The 12,500-nt window shown below is 50.7% G+C and overlaps 1 protein-coding gene across 1 annotated transcript in view; it reads left to right on the forward strand.

The window, feature by feature from the left end:
• The window catches only part of unc80 (unc-80 homolog (C. elegans)), a gene marked incomplete at both ends in the record, with an annotated part of 76,613 nt that overhangs the window by 47,332 nt on the left and 16,781 nt on the right, over nt 1-12,500 (forward strand). The window contains 16 exons of the mRNA XM_079734290.1: nt 1-104; nt 614-795; nt 1,279-1,410; nt 2,208-2,240; nt 3,899-4,085; nt 5,004-5,135; nt 5,966-6,109; nt 6,779-6,879; nt 6,955-7,041; nt 7,561-7,744; nt 9,577-9,671; nt 10,020-10,109; nt 10,364-10,465; nt 10,885-11,065; nt 11,655-11,920; nt 12,295-12,429. The exon at nt 1-104 is cut by the window's left edge and continues 35 nt beyond it. Of these exons, the coding sequence (XP_079590416.1) occupies nt 1-104; nt 614-795; nt 1,279-1,410; nt 2,208-2,240; nt 3,899-4,085; nt 5,004-5,135; nt 5,966-6,109; nt 6,779-6,879; nt 6,955-7,041; nt 7,561-7,744; nt 9,577-9,671; nt 10,020-10,109; nt 10,364-10,465; nt 10,885-11,065; nt 11,655-11,920; nt 12,295-12,429 (2,155 nt within the window). The remainder of the gene's footprint in view (nt 105-613; nt 796-1,278; nt 1,411-2,207; nt 2,241-3,898; nt 4,086-5,003; nt 5,136-5,965; nt 6,110-6,778; nt 6,880-6,954; nt 7,042-7,560; nt 7,745-9,576; nt 9,672-10,019; nt 10,110-10,363; nt 10,466-10,884; nt 11,066-11,654; nt 11,921-12,294; nt 12,430-12,500) is intronic.

Consider the following 12,500-nt stretch of genomic DNA (forward strand, 5'->3'; position numbering starts at 1 on the left):
GATCAAGGCGGCCCCCATCCTGACGGACGACATGTACGGAGACATCCAGCCCGCTGCCTGGGAGCTCATGCTCAGCGTGGACGAGCACATGGCTGCCGCTGCAGGTGAGGACAGACAGACAGACAGACAGACGTACAGACAGACAGACAGAAGAGGTACGGCCGCCGCAGGTGAGGACAGACAGACAGACAGACATACAGACAGACAGAGGTATGGCCCCCGCAGATGAGGACAGACAGACAGACGCTCAGACATACAGAGCTACAGAGCCGCAGGTGAGGGCAGCCTTTAATTTCTCTCTGTCTCTATCTCTCTCTCTCTCTCGCTCTCTCTCTCTCTGTGTCTCTCTCTCTCTTTCTGTCTCACTCTCTGTGTGTCTCTCTCTCTCTCTCTCTCTCTCTCTCTCTCTCTCTGTCTCTCTCTCTTTCTGTCTCTCTCTCTTTCTGTCTCTCTCCATCTCTTTGTCTCTCTCTCTCTTTCTGTCTCTCTCTATCTCTCTCTTTCTCAAACAAACGTTGACCTTGTCATCCTTAATCCCCATCGTAATAACCCCCTCCCAGCCTCTCATCCAGACGAGCCCCTGACTGTACCCTCCCCCCCCCCCCCCCCCCAGCGGCCATGTTCCTGCTGTGTGCGGTGAAGGTCCCTGACGTGGTGACGGAGATGATGATGGCCGAGTTCCACCACCAGGAGGCGTGCCAACGCATCAACTCCGTCCTCAAGTTCTACACGCTGTGGCGCTTCCGCTACCAGGTGTGGCCGCGCATGGAGGAGGGCGCCCAGCAGATATTCAAGGTGAGGTCAACACCTTATCTCCATGGCGACCCCGATCGATACTTTATCTCCATGGTGAAGGACGTGATGTTTGAGTGTGTTTACTCCCTTAGAGGTTAGCAAAGGGACGTCTGTATTGCGCTCCCAAATCCAAATCATAAGGGTTAGAATGGTTGGCATTTAAGGGTACTTGGCATGGTAGGCTACGTAGCATGGTAGGCTACATAGCATGGTAGGGTACTTAGCGTGGTAGGCTACGTAGCATGGTAGGCTACTTAGCATGGTTGGGTACTTAGCATGGTAGAGTTCTTAGCATGGTAGGCTACTTAGAATGGTAGGGTTCTTAGCATGGTTTGGTAATCAGCATGGTAGACTACTTGCCATAGTAGGGTACTTAGCGTGGTAGCATAGCATGGGAGGCTACGTAGCATGGTAGGCTACGTAGCATGGTAGGGCCCCGCAGTAAACCTTCAGAAGTGCCTGAGAGTCTCCGTTGTGTTCCAGATCCCACCTCCCAGTATAAACTTCACCCTGCCCTCCCCCATCCTGGGCATGCCCTGTGTGCCCATGTTCGATCCCCCCTGGGTGCCCCAGAACACCGGCAGCGTCCAGGACCCGATCAACGAAGACCAGTCTGTAAGTCCCGCCCACCTCCACGCCTGGGTAACCAATCACAGGCCATAGCAGACACCTGGCAACCTGTTTCACCAGTGAACTGCTGCTAGCTAAATGCTATGTTGTTGTGTTAGAACTCTTTGGTGACGTGCTAATATTAGCAGCGTTCGTAGCCTTCCACAAATATACGTAATACATTATTGAGTACATATTACGATCACTTTGGTGCAATACCACTTCAGTCCAAGTAGGTCTGACGCCGGTATTTAGTTTGATCTGGGTTTAAAAAACATGGATATCGTAAATGTTCAATTGAATAAAAGTTTAATTAAATGAGGTTTTTGTTATCTGGGGTAGGTCCATCGACCTAAACTCATGTAGTCCATCGTACTTCCTTTTCGATTAAGCTTTCACCAAGTTGCATAGTTTTAGTGAAATACATTGAATGTTTTTTACCTGACATTAAATCTCTGATGTTACAAAATATGTAACTCAAAGCACCGGAGTTGCACCAAAAACCGCCCCTCCTGGTCTCTCAATGGTTCGTACGGCGCGTGACATCCCCTGACATCCATGCGAGCAGCCAATCCCAGAGGGTTGTGTCCCTATATTTTGGTTGCAGCGTTTGGTTTATCCTGAAGGCCTTGGTAAACCAAGGACCTCATCACCTAATGCAGGCATTCACCAAACATGTGGACACAGGGGTTCCCAAAGTAAGAGTCCCTACCGGGGGGGGGGACTTTTACTCTGTGAACCATGAGGGTTTTGCGCAAGTGTAAGCACGCCGCCTGTAATGTCTCAACTGTCTTTGTTTTTAGTACCCCTCACTCATTCACTCAGGCCGTACCATCGTAAGTCCAGACTTTTCTATGGATGCTTATGTTGTTGCATCATGTTCCCTCCGCCAGCCAGTGACTGAATGACAAACCCAAACATCCAATGACACCGGCGTCCATCTCCCTGTTTGGCCGAACCCAAAGCTAGTGACCTCTCATTCGTTGGACCTCCCATAGGTCGGTCTGGCTACTGTTGCATCTTGGGTGTTAAGGGGGACCTAGCCTAGTGTCTCTTGCCTGAAGCTGATTGTTCAACAACAACAAAAACGACACACATACAGCATGAGTGTGAGGCGTTGTCGTCTGTGTGTGCGTGTGTGTGTGTGTGTGTGTGTGTGTGTGTGTGTGTGTGTGCGTGTGTGTGCGTGTGTGCGTGCACGACAGTTTGAAGAAGTGCACAGCTGCCTGGGCTTTGTGGAGCTGCGTCCATGCCATGCGTCTCACTGTGTGTCTGTGTACGAGCATGATTGTGAGTGCTGTCCCGTTCAGGGGGGGTATGGCCTCCTGATCGGCCCCCCAGCGGACCCCCACTGCCTTGCCCTCCTCATGCCTCACGGGCCCCACACACTGGGCCGTTCAGACCTCCATCGGCTCTCCCCGACCAAAACGACTGCAGCCCAATGTTAGCCGACCATTAGCCGAACGTTAGTCAAACGTTAACCAAACGTTAGCCAAATGTTAGCCAACTGTTAGCATAACGTTAGCTGATCGTTAGCCGATTCTAAACATCGCCAGACGGCCGGCAGCCAGCCGATCCACAGAGACGTAGGCTCAGACGAAGCTCGGCCGGTGTCCGAAGTCTCGGCCGATAATCTCTGACGTACGTCGTACAATATTCGTAATGGCGCAGTGTGTGGAGCCCGTTAACGGAGAGCCAGCCACAAACACCAGTCCTTCAGCCCTGAACACCTGAGCTCACAAAGGGTTTAAGGAGAGCGTCTGAATCTAGGTGTCCCCCATCTCTAGTGTCCTAAAGAAAGTTCTTCACATCCTAAAGAAATGTCTTCAGAGCCCTCGCTACCCTACCTCTATATGCCCTTAAAGTCCTTCAGATGAACCGCTCAGCCTTCAGGTGCTGCCTCGCTCATGTCGATGTGCCGCAACGCGGACGTTTGGGTTAGCAGTTATAGTGTTCTGAAGACATTGAGCGGTGTCTGGCCTGTCACCTCCCTAAACCGTACTCCAAAACCTGGTCCCGGGACCAATTTAAAGCCGGCTCTGTTGACCCTACACTGCTGCTATGGGTATGGGCTCGACCCGGGATTAGAGATTAGAGGACCACAAACGCTCTCATCCAAAGGGAGGGTGTGTCATTTGGCTCAGCGGTTTCAGTACCCTGAAGTTACACACTCCTCCCCGTGACTCGCTACCAATCTGGGTCCCAGCACCGAGGAAACACATTCTGCACAGCGGACGAGGGTCTCGAACCGGCAAACCCCCGACAGGCCAACGAAGAGCGCTCTAACCGCTAACCCAAACGCCTGCCGAGCCATTTGAGTTGGTGGTTATAGCGTGGAGCGTCAGAGCGCTCAATGGGAGCGGGCTCTCACCCCGTCACTCCTCTACACATCTAACACCACCTCGTTGTTCAACCCCACCCTCCACCCCCCCCCCCCCCCCTCCACCCCCCTCCACCCAAACCCCCCACTTCCACCCCCCCGGCGGCCTTGCAGAAGTCCTTCTCGGCGCGGGCGGTGTCGCGCTCCCACCAGCGGGCGGAGCACATCCTGAAGAACCTGCAGCAGGAGGAGGAGCGGCGGCGTCTAGGCCGAGAGGCCAGCATCATCTCGGCCATCCCCGTGGTGCAGGAGGCCTGCTACGAGCCCACCTGCAGCCCCCCGCCGGAACAGGAGGAGGAGGGTGGGCCACCGCGCCCGCAGGCTAACACGCTAACACGCCCGCAGGCTAACACGCCCGCAGGCTCACACGCCCGCAGGCTCACACGCCCGCAGGCTCACACGCTAACACGCCCGCAGGCTAACACGCCCGCAGGCTAACACGCTAACACGCTAATACGGCCACAGGCTAACACGCCCACAGGCTAACACGCTAACACGCCCACAGGCTAACACGCCAACACGCCCACAGGCTAACACGCCCGCAGGCTAACACGCCCGCAGGCTAACACGCCCACAGGCTAACACGCCCGCAGGCTAACACGCTAACACGCCCACAGGCTAACACGCCCGCAGGCTAACACGCCCGCAGGCTAACACGGCCACACGCTAACACGCCCACATGGTCACACGCTAACACGCCCACAGGCTAACACGCCCACAGGCTAACACGGCCACACGCTAACACGGCCACACGCTAACACGGCCACACGCTAACACGGCCACACGCCCACACGCTAACACGGGGTAGTGCTAGGGCGCTAATGCTTGAATGTGTTACAATGGGAATACGTCCATGTGCTAACATGGGGATATACTAAATTGCTAATATGCTACTATTCTAATGGGCTAGTATGCTAGTGTGCTTATGTGCTAATGTGCTAATGTACTTATGTGCTTATGTAATAATATGTCAATATGCCAAGGGGCCAATGTGGTCCTATGCTAATGCTAAGTGCAATGCTAACGTGTTACCTGGCTGAAACAGCAGCTGGCTTAACCCCGTTGCCATGGTTTCTATCGTACATTACGTGAGACGCCATTCGGAGAAACATCGGAGTGAAACGATGCGGCAATGGGTGCAGTTCCAACCCAGTGAGGCTGGCGTACGTAGTGGGGGGGTTCAGGGGGTCTGAGCGTGCGTCTCTGTGACCCCGGCCAGCAGAGGAGGGGGGGAACCTGGCGTCACGCCGTCTGTCCGTCAGCCCGTCCTGCGCCTCGAGCACATCTCACCGCAATTACTCCTTCAGACGGGGGTCCGTGTGGTCGGTGCGCTCTGTGGTCAGCGCCGAAGGTACACACACGTTACACACTGACACACACTAACACACACACACAATAACACACATGTTACACACTAACACACACACACACTAACAAACACACAATAACACACACTAACACACACACTAACACACACACACAAAATAACACACATGTTACACACTAACACACACTAACACACACACACACAATAACACACATGTAGCAAACAAACTCACACTAACACCCACACACTAACACACACACACACACATGTTACACACTAACACACACACGCACACATGTAACACACTAACACACACACACATGAAACACACTTACACACACTAACACACATGCAACAAACTAACAAACACACAAACATGTAATACACTAATGCACACATTCACACACGTAATACACTCACACATGTAACACACACAGGTAACACCCAAACACACATATGTATCACACACACACACACACACTCAAACTAACACACAAACACACACTAACACACATGTAACACACTAACACACACTAACACACACACAAACACGTAATACACTAATGCACACATTCACACACGTAATACACACACACTAACACACATACACACATGTAACACACCAACACACATGTAACACACACACGTAACACACAAACACACATATGTATCACACACATACTAACACACATACACACACTCTTTAACACACACACACACACCCAAACATACACTGAGCTTTACGTTGCACATCGATCCACATCTGAGGTGTTATTGATCGCTGATTGATTGATTGATTGCTGATTGATTGATTGATTGATCGCTGATTGATTGATTGATTGATTGATTGACAGACGAGGAGAACCTGACGGAGCACACCCCCACCCACCACACGCTGCAACCCCCGCAGGCCGTGTTCCCAGCATGCATCTGTGCCGCCGTGTTACCCATAGTGCACCTGATGGAGGACGGCGAGGTGCGGGAGGACGGGGTGGCAGGTGAGATTAGATAACTAGATTATTAGATTAGATTATTACATTAGATTATTACATTAGACTATCATATTAGATTATTATATTACATTATTCGATTAGATTATTAGATTAGATTATTAGATCAGATTAACCCTGACCTCCAGACAGCATCAACAGGATATTAGACTATTAGATTAGATTATCATATTAGATTATTAGATTAGATTATTAGATCAGATTAACCCTGACCTCCAGACAGCATCAACAGGATATTAGACTATTAGATTAGATTATTAGATTAGATTATTACATTAGACTATTAGATTAGATTATTAGATAAAATTATTATATTACATTATTATCTTCGATTTTTAGATTAGATTATTACATTAGATTATTAGATTAGATTATTAAATCAGATTAACCCTGACCTCCAGACACCATCACCAGGAGATTGGACTATTAGATTAGATTAGATTATTAGATTAGATTATTATACTATTATATTCGATTTTTAGATTAGATTATTACATTAGATTATTAGATTAGATTATTAGATCAGATTAACCCTGACCTCCAGACACCATTACCAGGAGATTAAATACAATTATTTTTTGTTGGATTTGATCAGATGTAACTTTATTGACGTGTGTATACATGTGCACACGCGCGCGTGTGTGTGTGTGTGTTCAGTGAGTGCGGTGGCTCAGCAGATCTTGTGGAACTGTCTGATAGAAGACCCCGCCCTCGTCCTCAGACACTTCCTGGAGAAACTGACCGTCAGCAACAGACAGGTAGCACACACACACACACACACACACACACACACACACACACTAACCCTCACGCTGACCGCTGTGCTCTGTCAGGACGAGCTGATGTACATGCTCAGGAAGCTCCTCCTGAACATCGGAGACCTCCCAGCACAGACCTCACACATCCTCTTCAACTACCTGGTGAGACAAGACCTCCATCACCTCCACCACCTCCACCACCCACCATGACAACCTCCACCACCTCCACCACCCACCATGACATCCTCCACCACCTCCACCACCCACCATGACAACCTCCATCACCTCCACCACCTCCACCACCCACCATGACAACCTCCATCACCTCCACCACCTCCACCACCCACCATGACAACCTCCACCACCTCCACCACCTCCACCACCCACCATGACCACCTCCACCACCTCCACCACCCACCATGACAACCTCCATCAGCCACCATAACAACCTCCATCACCTCCATCACCTCCACCACCCACCATAACAACCTCCATCACCTCCATCACCTTAACAACCTCCACCACCTCCATCACCTCCATCACCTCCACCACCATCACCCCCTCAATCCCCACCTTCAAGTCCGTCATCATCACCATAACCTCCATTGCCTCCACCTCCATCACCAAAGAGCACCGTACCACCCGTACCGGAGGAGAGTATTGAGCCTCTCCCCCTCTCAGGTGGGGCTCATCATGTACTTTGTGCGCACGCCCTGCGAGTGGGGCATGGACGCCATCTCGGCCACGCTGACCTTCCTGTGGGAGGTGGTGGGCTACGTGGAGGGGCTCTTCTTCAAGGACCTGAAGCAGACCATGAAGAAAGAGCAGTGCGAGGTCAAGCTGCTGGTCACCGCCTCCATGCCAGGTCAGAGCTCCGCCCGCCGCCGCCGCGCCACCGACGCTAGCTGTTTGAGCTAGTTCACTCAAGCTAGGTCACTAGAGCTAGTTCACTAGAGCTAGTTCAGTGAAGCTAGTTCACTGAAGCTAGGTCACTCAAGCTAGTTCAGTGAAGCTAGTTCACTAGAACTTGTTCACTCAAGCTAGTTCACTGAAGCTAGTTCACTAGAGCTAGTTCACTAGAGCTAGTTCACTGAAGCTAGGTCACTCAAGCTAGTTCAGTGAAGCTAGTTCACTAGAACTTGTTCACTCAAGCTAGTTCACTGAAGCTGGGTCACTAAAGCTAGTTCACTAGAGCTAGTTCAGTGAAGCCAGTTCACTAGAGCTAGTTCACTCAAGCTAGTTCACTGAAGCTAGTTCACTGAAGCTAGTTCACTAGAGCTAGTTTACTAGAGCTAGTTCACTCAAGCTAGTTCACTGAAGCTAGTTCGCTAGAGCTAGTTCACTAGAGCTAGTTCAGTGAAGCTAGTTCACTAGAGCTAGTTCACTGAAGCTAGTCCACTGAAGCTAGGTCACTCAAGCTAGTTCACTAGAGCTAGTTCAGTGAAGCCAGTTCAATAGAGCTAGTTCACTCAAGCTAGTTCACTGAAGCTAGTTCACAAGAGCTAGTTCACTGAAGCTAGTTCACTGAAGCTAGTTCACTAGAGCTAGTTCACTAGAGCTAGTTCGGTGAAGCTAGTTCACTAGAGCTAGTTCACTTAAGCATTGTCACTGAAGCTAGTTCACTCAAACTAAACTTAAAGAGAAAGGCGGCCATGCTAACTGTGCTAATGGACAGTGATAGGGAGATGGGCCGCCATGCTAACTGTGCTAATGGAAACATTAAAGAGATATGGAGTCATGCTAACTGTGCTAATGGAATCGTTTAAGAGATAGGGAGTCATGCTAACTGTGCTAATGGAAATGTTAAAGAGATTCTGGGCCCTATTTTAACAGTCTGAATCGCAAGTGAGAAGCGCCAAACGCAAATAGCTTTGTGGGCGGTTCTATGTTGCTATTATACCGGCAGCTAAATGACTCTTTCGCCCGACGCAAATCTAAAAAGGGTTGGTCTGAAGTAGCCTAATTACCTGTAGGTGTGGTTTGGGCGTTACGTGCAATAAACCAATGAGAGTGCCATCTCCCATCCCCTTTAAGAGCCATGAGCGCATTTGAATCTGACAAGTTGATATTTTGACAGCGGGTTAACAGTCTCCGATGAGACAGAAGCATGACCACATGAATTTTAAACTTCAAATGGCTCAGTTTATGCCCAAATAATATGGCCTAATACACACATGGAATAGCGTTTTCTTCCACAACTTCAGAAATACTGAGTCCTCAAATAAAGTTCGGCAAAGAAAACTTATAGCTCACACACATATAGGCCTAAGATATGCGGTAACTGTGGTTCTATTTAATGATACGCAATGCATTAACAAACCCTGTTTCACTGGTTTGTGGCGCAATTGTTTTCTGGAACTGCAAAATAGAACCAGGGAACGTGGAATGACCTTGGGGCGCAAGATCATTCCCCAATTTACCGACGCATTGCGGTGGAGGGAAACGAACGCTCTGCGCCAGTTGCAAACTAGCAACGATACATGCATCAGTGTAGAAAGTCAATTGCGCTCGATGCAAGATAGGGCCCACAGTCATTCTAATTGCGTTAAGCTAATCGTTAAAGAGATAGGGAGTCATGCTAACTGTGCTAATGGAAACGTTTAGGCTAGGGAGTCATGCTAACTGTGCTAAGCTAACCGTTAAAGAGATAGGGAGTCATGCTAACTGTGTCATCACCTGTGTTCCCCGGTGCATTAGGTACCAAGACTCTGGTGGTGCACGGCCAGAACGAGTGTGACATCCCCACACAGCTGCCGGTTCACGAGGACACCCAGTTCGAAGCCTTGCTCAAGGTGGGTGCCCCCCGAGTCAGCCGATCACTGCTCACCACTGATCACTACGGTTACCGTCACAAGATGGCGCACCGAGGATGCGTACGTTTGGTTCACGTTCAGGAATCACGATGACCAGAAACAGGAGCTCAGATTCACTCGTTAACGATAAGGATAAATTATCATAATGTGTACACTACCGGTCAAAAGTTTGTGGTCACCCGGACAATTTCATGTTTTCAATGAAAACCTTTCCACAGTTTTCAGCTGTGCTAACATAATTGCAAAAAGGTTTTTGAATCAAAGAAACACAAGACATGACAAATGTAGTCCGTAATAATTGAAATGTTCCTCTCTCACTTCTTTCAGGAATGTCTGGAGTTCTTCAACATTCCCGAGGCGCGGTCGGCTCACTACTTCCTCATGGACAAACGCTGGAACCTCATCCACTACTCCAAGGTCCGGCCCGCGGCCCATGACACTACACCAACTCACACCGCATGGGAACACGTGACGGAACCTGAGATCACATGAGACTACACGGCATGACTCTCTGCTTTCTCTCCTCCCCCCCTCTCCCCCCTCCTATCTCCCCCCTCCTCTCTCCTCCCTCCTCCCCTCCTCTCTCTCCCTCCCCTCCTCTCTCCCCTCCTCTCTCCTCTCTCTCTCTCCCCCTCCTATCTCTCTCTCCCCCTCCTCCCCCTCTCCCCCAGACCTATGTGAGAGACATCTATCCGTTCAGGAGGTCCGTGTCCCCCCAGCTCAACCTGGTCCACATGGTTCCGGACAAAGGCCAGGAGCTGATCCAGAAGCAGGTGAGTGGGGGCTACCCCCAGTGATGAAGACCGCATTGCCCAAGAGACTTATCTTATCTTATCCGGGGCCGGGGGAGAGTTAAATGCTGTAAATGTAGTAGACTGAGAAGCCTTCATTGCTGAAAGCAATCTCTCTCTCTCTCTCTCTCTCTCTTTTTCTCCCCCCCTCTCTCTCTCTCTCTGTCCCCCTTTTTTTCTCCCTCCCTCTCTCTCTCTCCCTCCCTTCATCTCTCTCTCTCTCTGTCTTTTTCTCCCCCCCTCCTCTCTCTCTCTCTCTCCCTCCCTCCCTCCCTTCATCTCTCTCTCTCTCTCTCTGTCTCTCTCTCTCTCTCTTTTTCTCCCTCTCTCTCTCCCCCTTTCTCTCTCCCCCCTTCCCTCCCTCCCTCACTCTCTCCCCCCCCCCCTCTCCCCCCCCCCAGGTGTTCTCCCGTAAGCTGGAGGAGGTGGGCCGGGTGCTGTTCCTCATCTCCCTGACCCAGAACATGCCTCCGGTCCACAAGCAGTCCCACGTGTCCCTGCTCCAGGAGGACCTTCTCCGCCTGCCCTCCTTCCCCCGCACTGCCATCGACGCAGAGTTCTCCCTCTTCAACGAGCCGCAGGGTAGCTAGCCCACCTAGCGCTTAGCTAGCCCACCTAGCGCTTAGCCTAGCATGGCTTGCTAGCACACCCCACCCACAGAGTTCTCCCTCTTCAATGACGCAGGGCAGCTAGCCCACCTAGCGCTTAGCCTAGCCGACCTAGCGCCTAGCTTAGCATAGTTGGCTATCCCACCACACCCCCAGAGTTTTTCCTCTTTAATGTGCCGCAGGGTAGCTAGTGGACCTTGCGCTTAGCTTAGCATGGCTGGCTAGCAAGGAAACCCCAACCCCCAGAGTTTTCCCTCTTCAACATACCACAACATAGCTACCCCCACCCTGGTCCTACTGGCCAGTGCTCGGTTAGCCTTAGCTGATAGCATGGTCGCCAACCCCAGCCTTGCTTCCTTAGCTCTTAGCATTAGCATGGTCGGTTAGCCCAGGATCTCGGCAGATTAAGCCTGAGCTCTTAGAATGTATCGTCAGTGTGTTGCGGTGCTACGACCCCACCTTGTTGCTCGCTAAGTTAGCAGCCAAGCATGGGTGGCTAGCCTTAGCTCTTAGCCTGGTCGGTTAGCTCCAGCTAACCCTCGCCCCTCTGCTGCCCCCTGCAGGTAAGGAGCTGTTTGGGCTGGACACGCTCCACAAGGTGCTGTGGATCAAGCTGCTGGAGGAGATGTTCCTGGGCATGCCCAGTGAGTACCCCTGGGGCGACGAGATGATGCTCTTCCTCAACGTGTTCAACGGCGCGCTGCTGCTGCACCCCGAGGACAGCGCCCTCCTCAGGCAGTACACCGCCACTGCAATCAACACCGCCGTGCACTTCAACCACCTGTTCTCCCTGAGCGGCTACCAGTGGATACTGCCCACCATGCTACAGGTACTGGTACTACCAGAGCTCTACTAATACTACTACTACTTGTACTATAATACTAGAGTGCTACTAGGGTACTATAGAGCACTTCAACCACCTCCTCTCCCTGAGCGGGTAGAGTGGATACTGCCCACCATGCAACAGGTACTAGTACTGCAAGAGTACTACTGCTACTAGTAATTCCAGTGTACTACAAGGCTACTACACTGAGTACTACACTACTAGAGGACTTTGACTACTAGTACTACTATAATTATACTACTGCTAGTACTATTAATGCAACATAATTACTACTATGTTTTATATATATATGTATGTATTTACGAGAGCCATTCTATGCCTAGTATATCTAGTACAGCGTCCATGTGTGTGTGTTGCAGGTGTATGCCGACTATGAAAGCAACCCTCTGCTACGTCAGGGGATGGAGTTCTGCTGCAGGCAGTTCTATGTCCTCCACCGCAAGCCCTTCGTCCTGCAGCTGTTCGCTAGCGTAGCGCCGCTGCTCGAGTTCAGCGTGAGGACACACCTTTACTAAACACACACACACCTGTACAGACACACACACATGTACACACATTTATACAC

The sequence above is a fragment of the Pollachius pollachius genome (assembly GCF_949987615.1).
Source record: "Pollachius pollachius genome assembly, chromosome: 4".
NCBI lineage: Eukaryota > Metazoa > Chordata > Actinopteri > Gadiformes > Gadidae > Pollachius > Pollachius pollachius.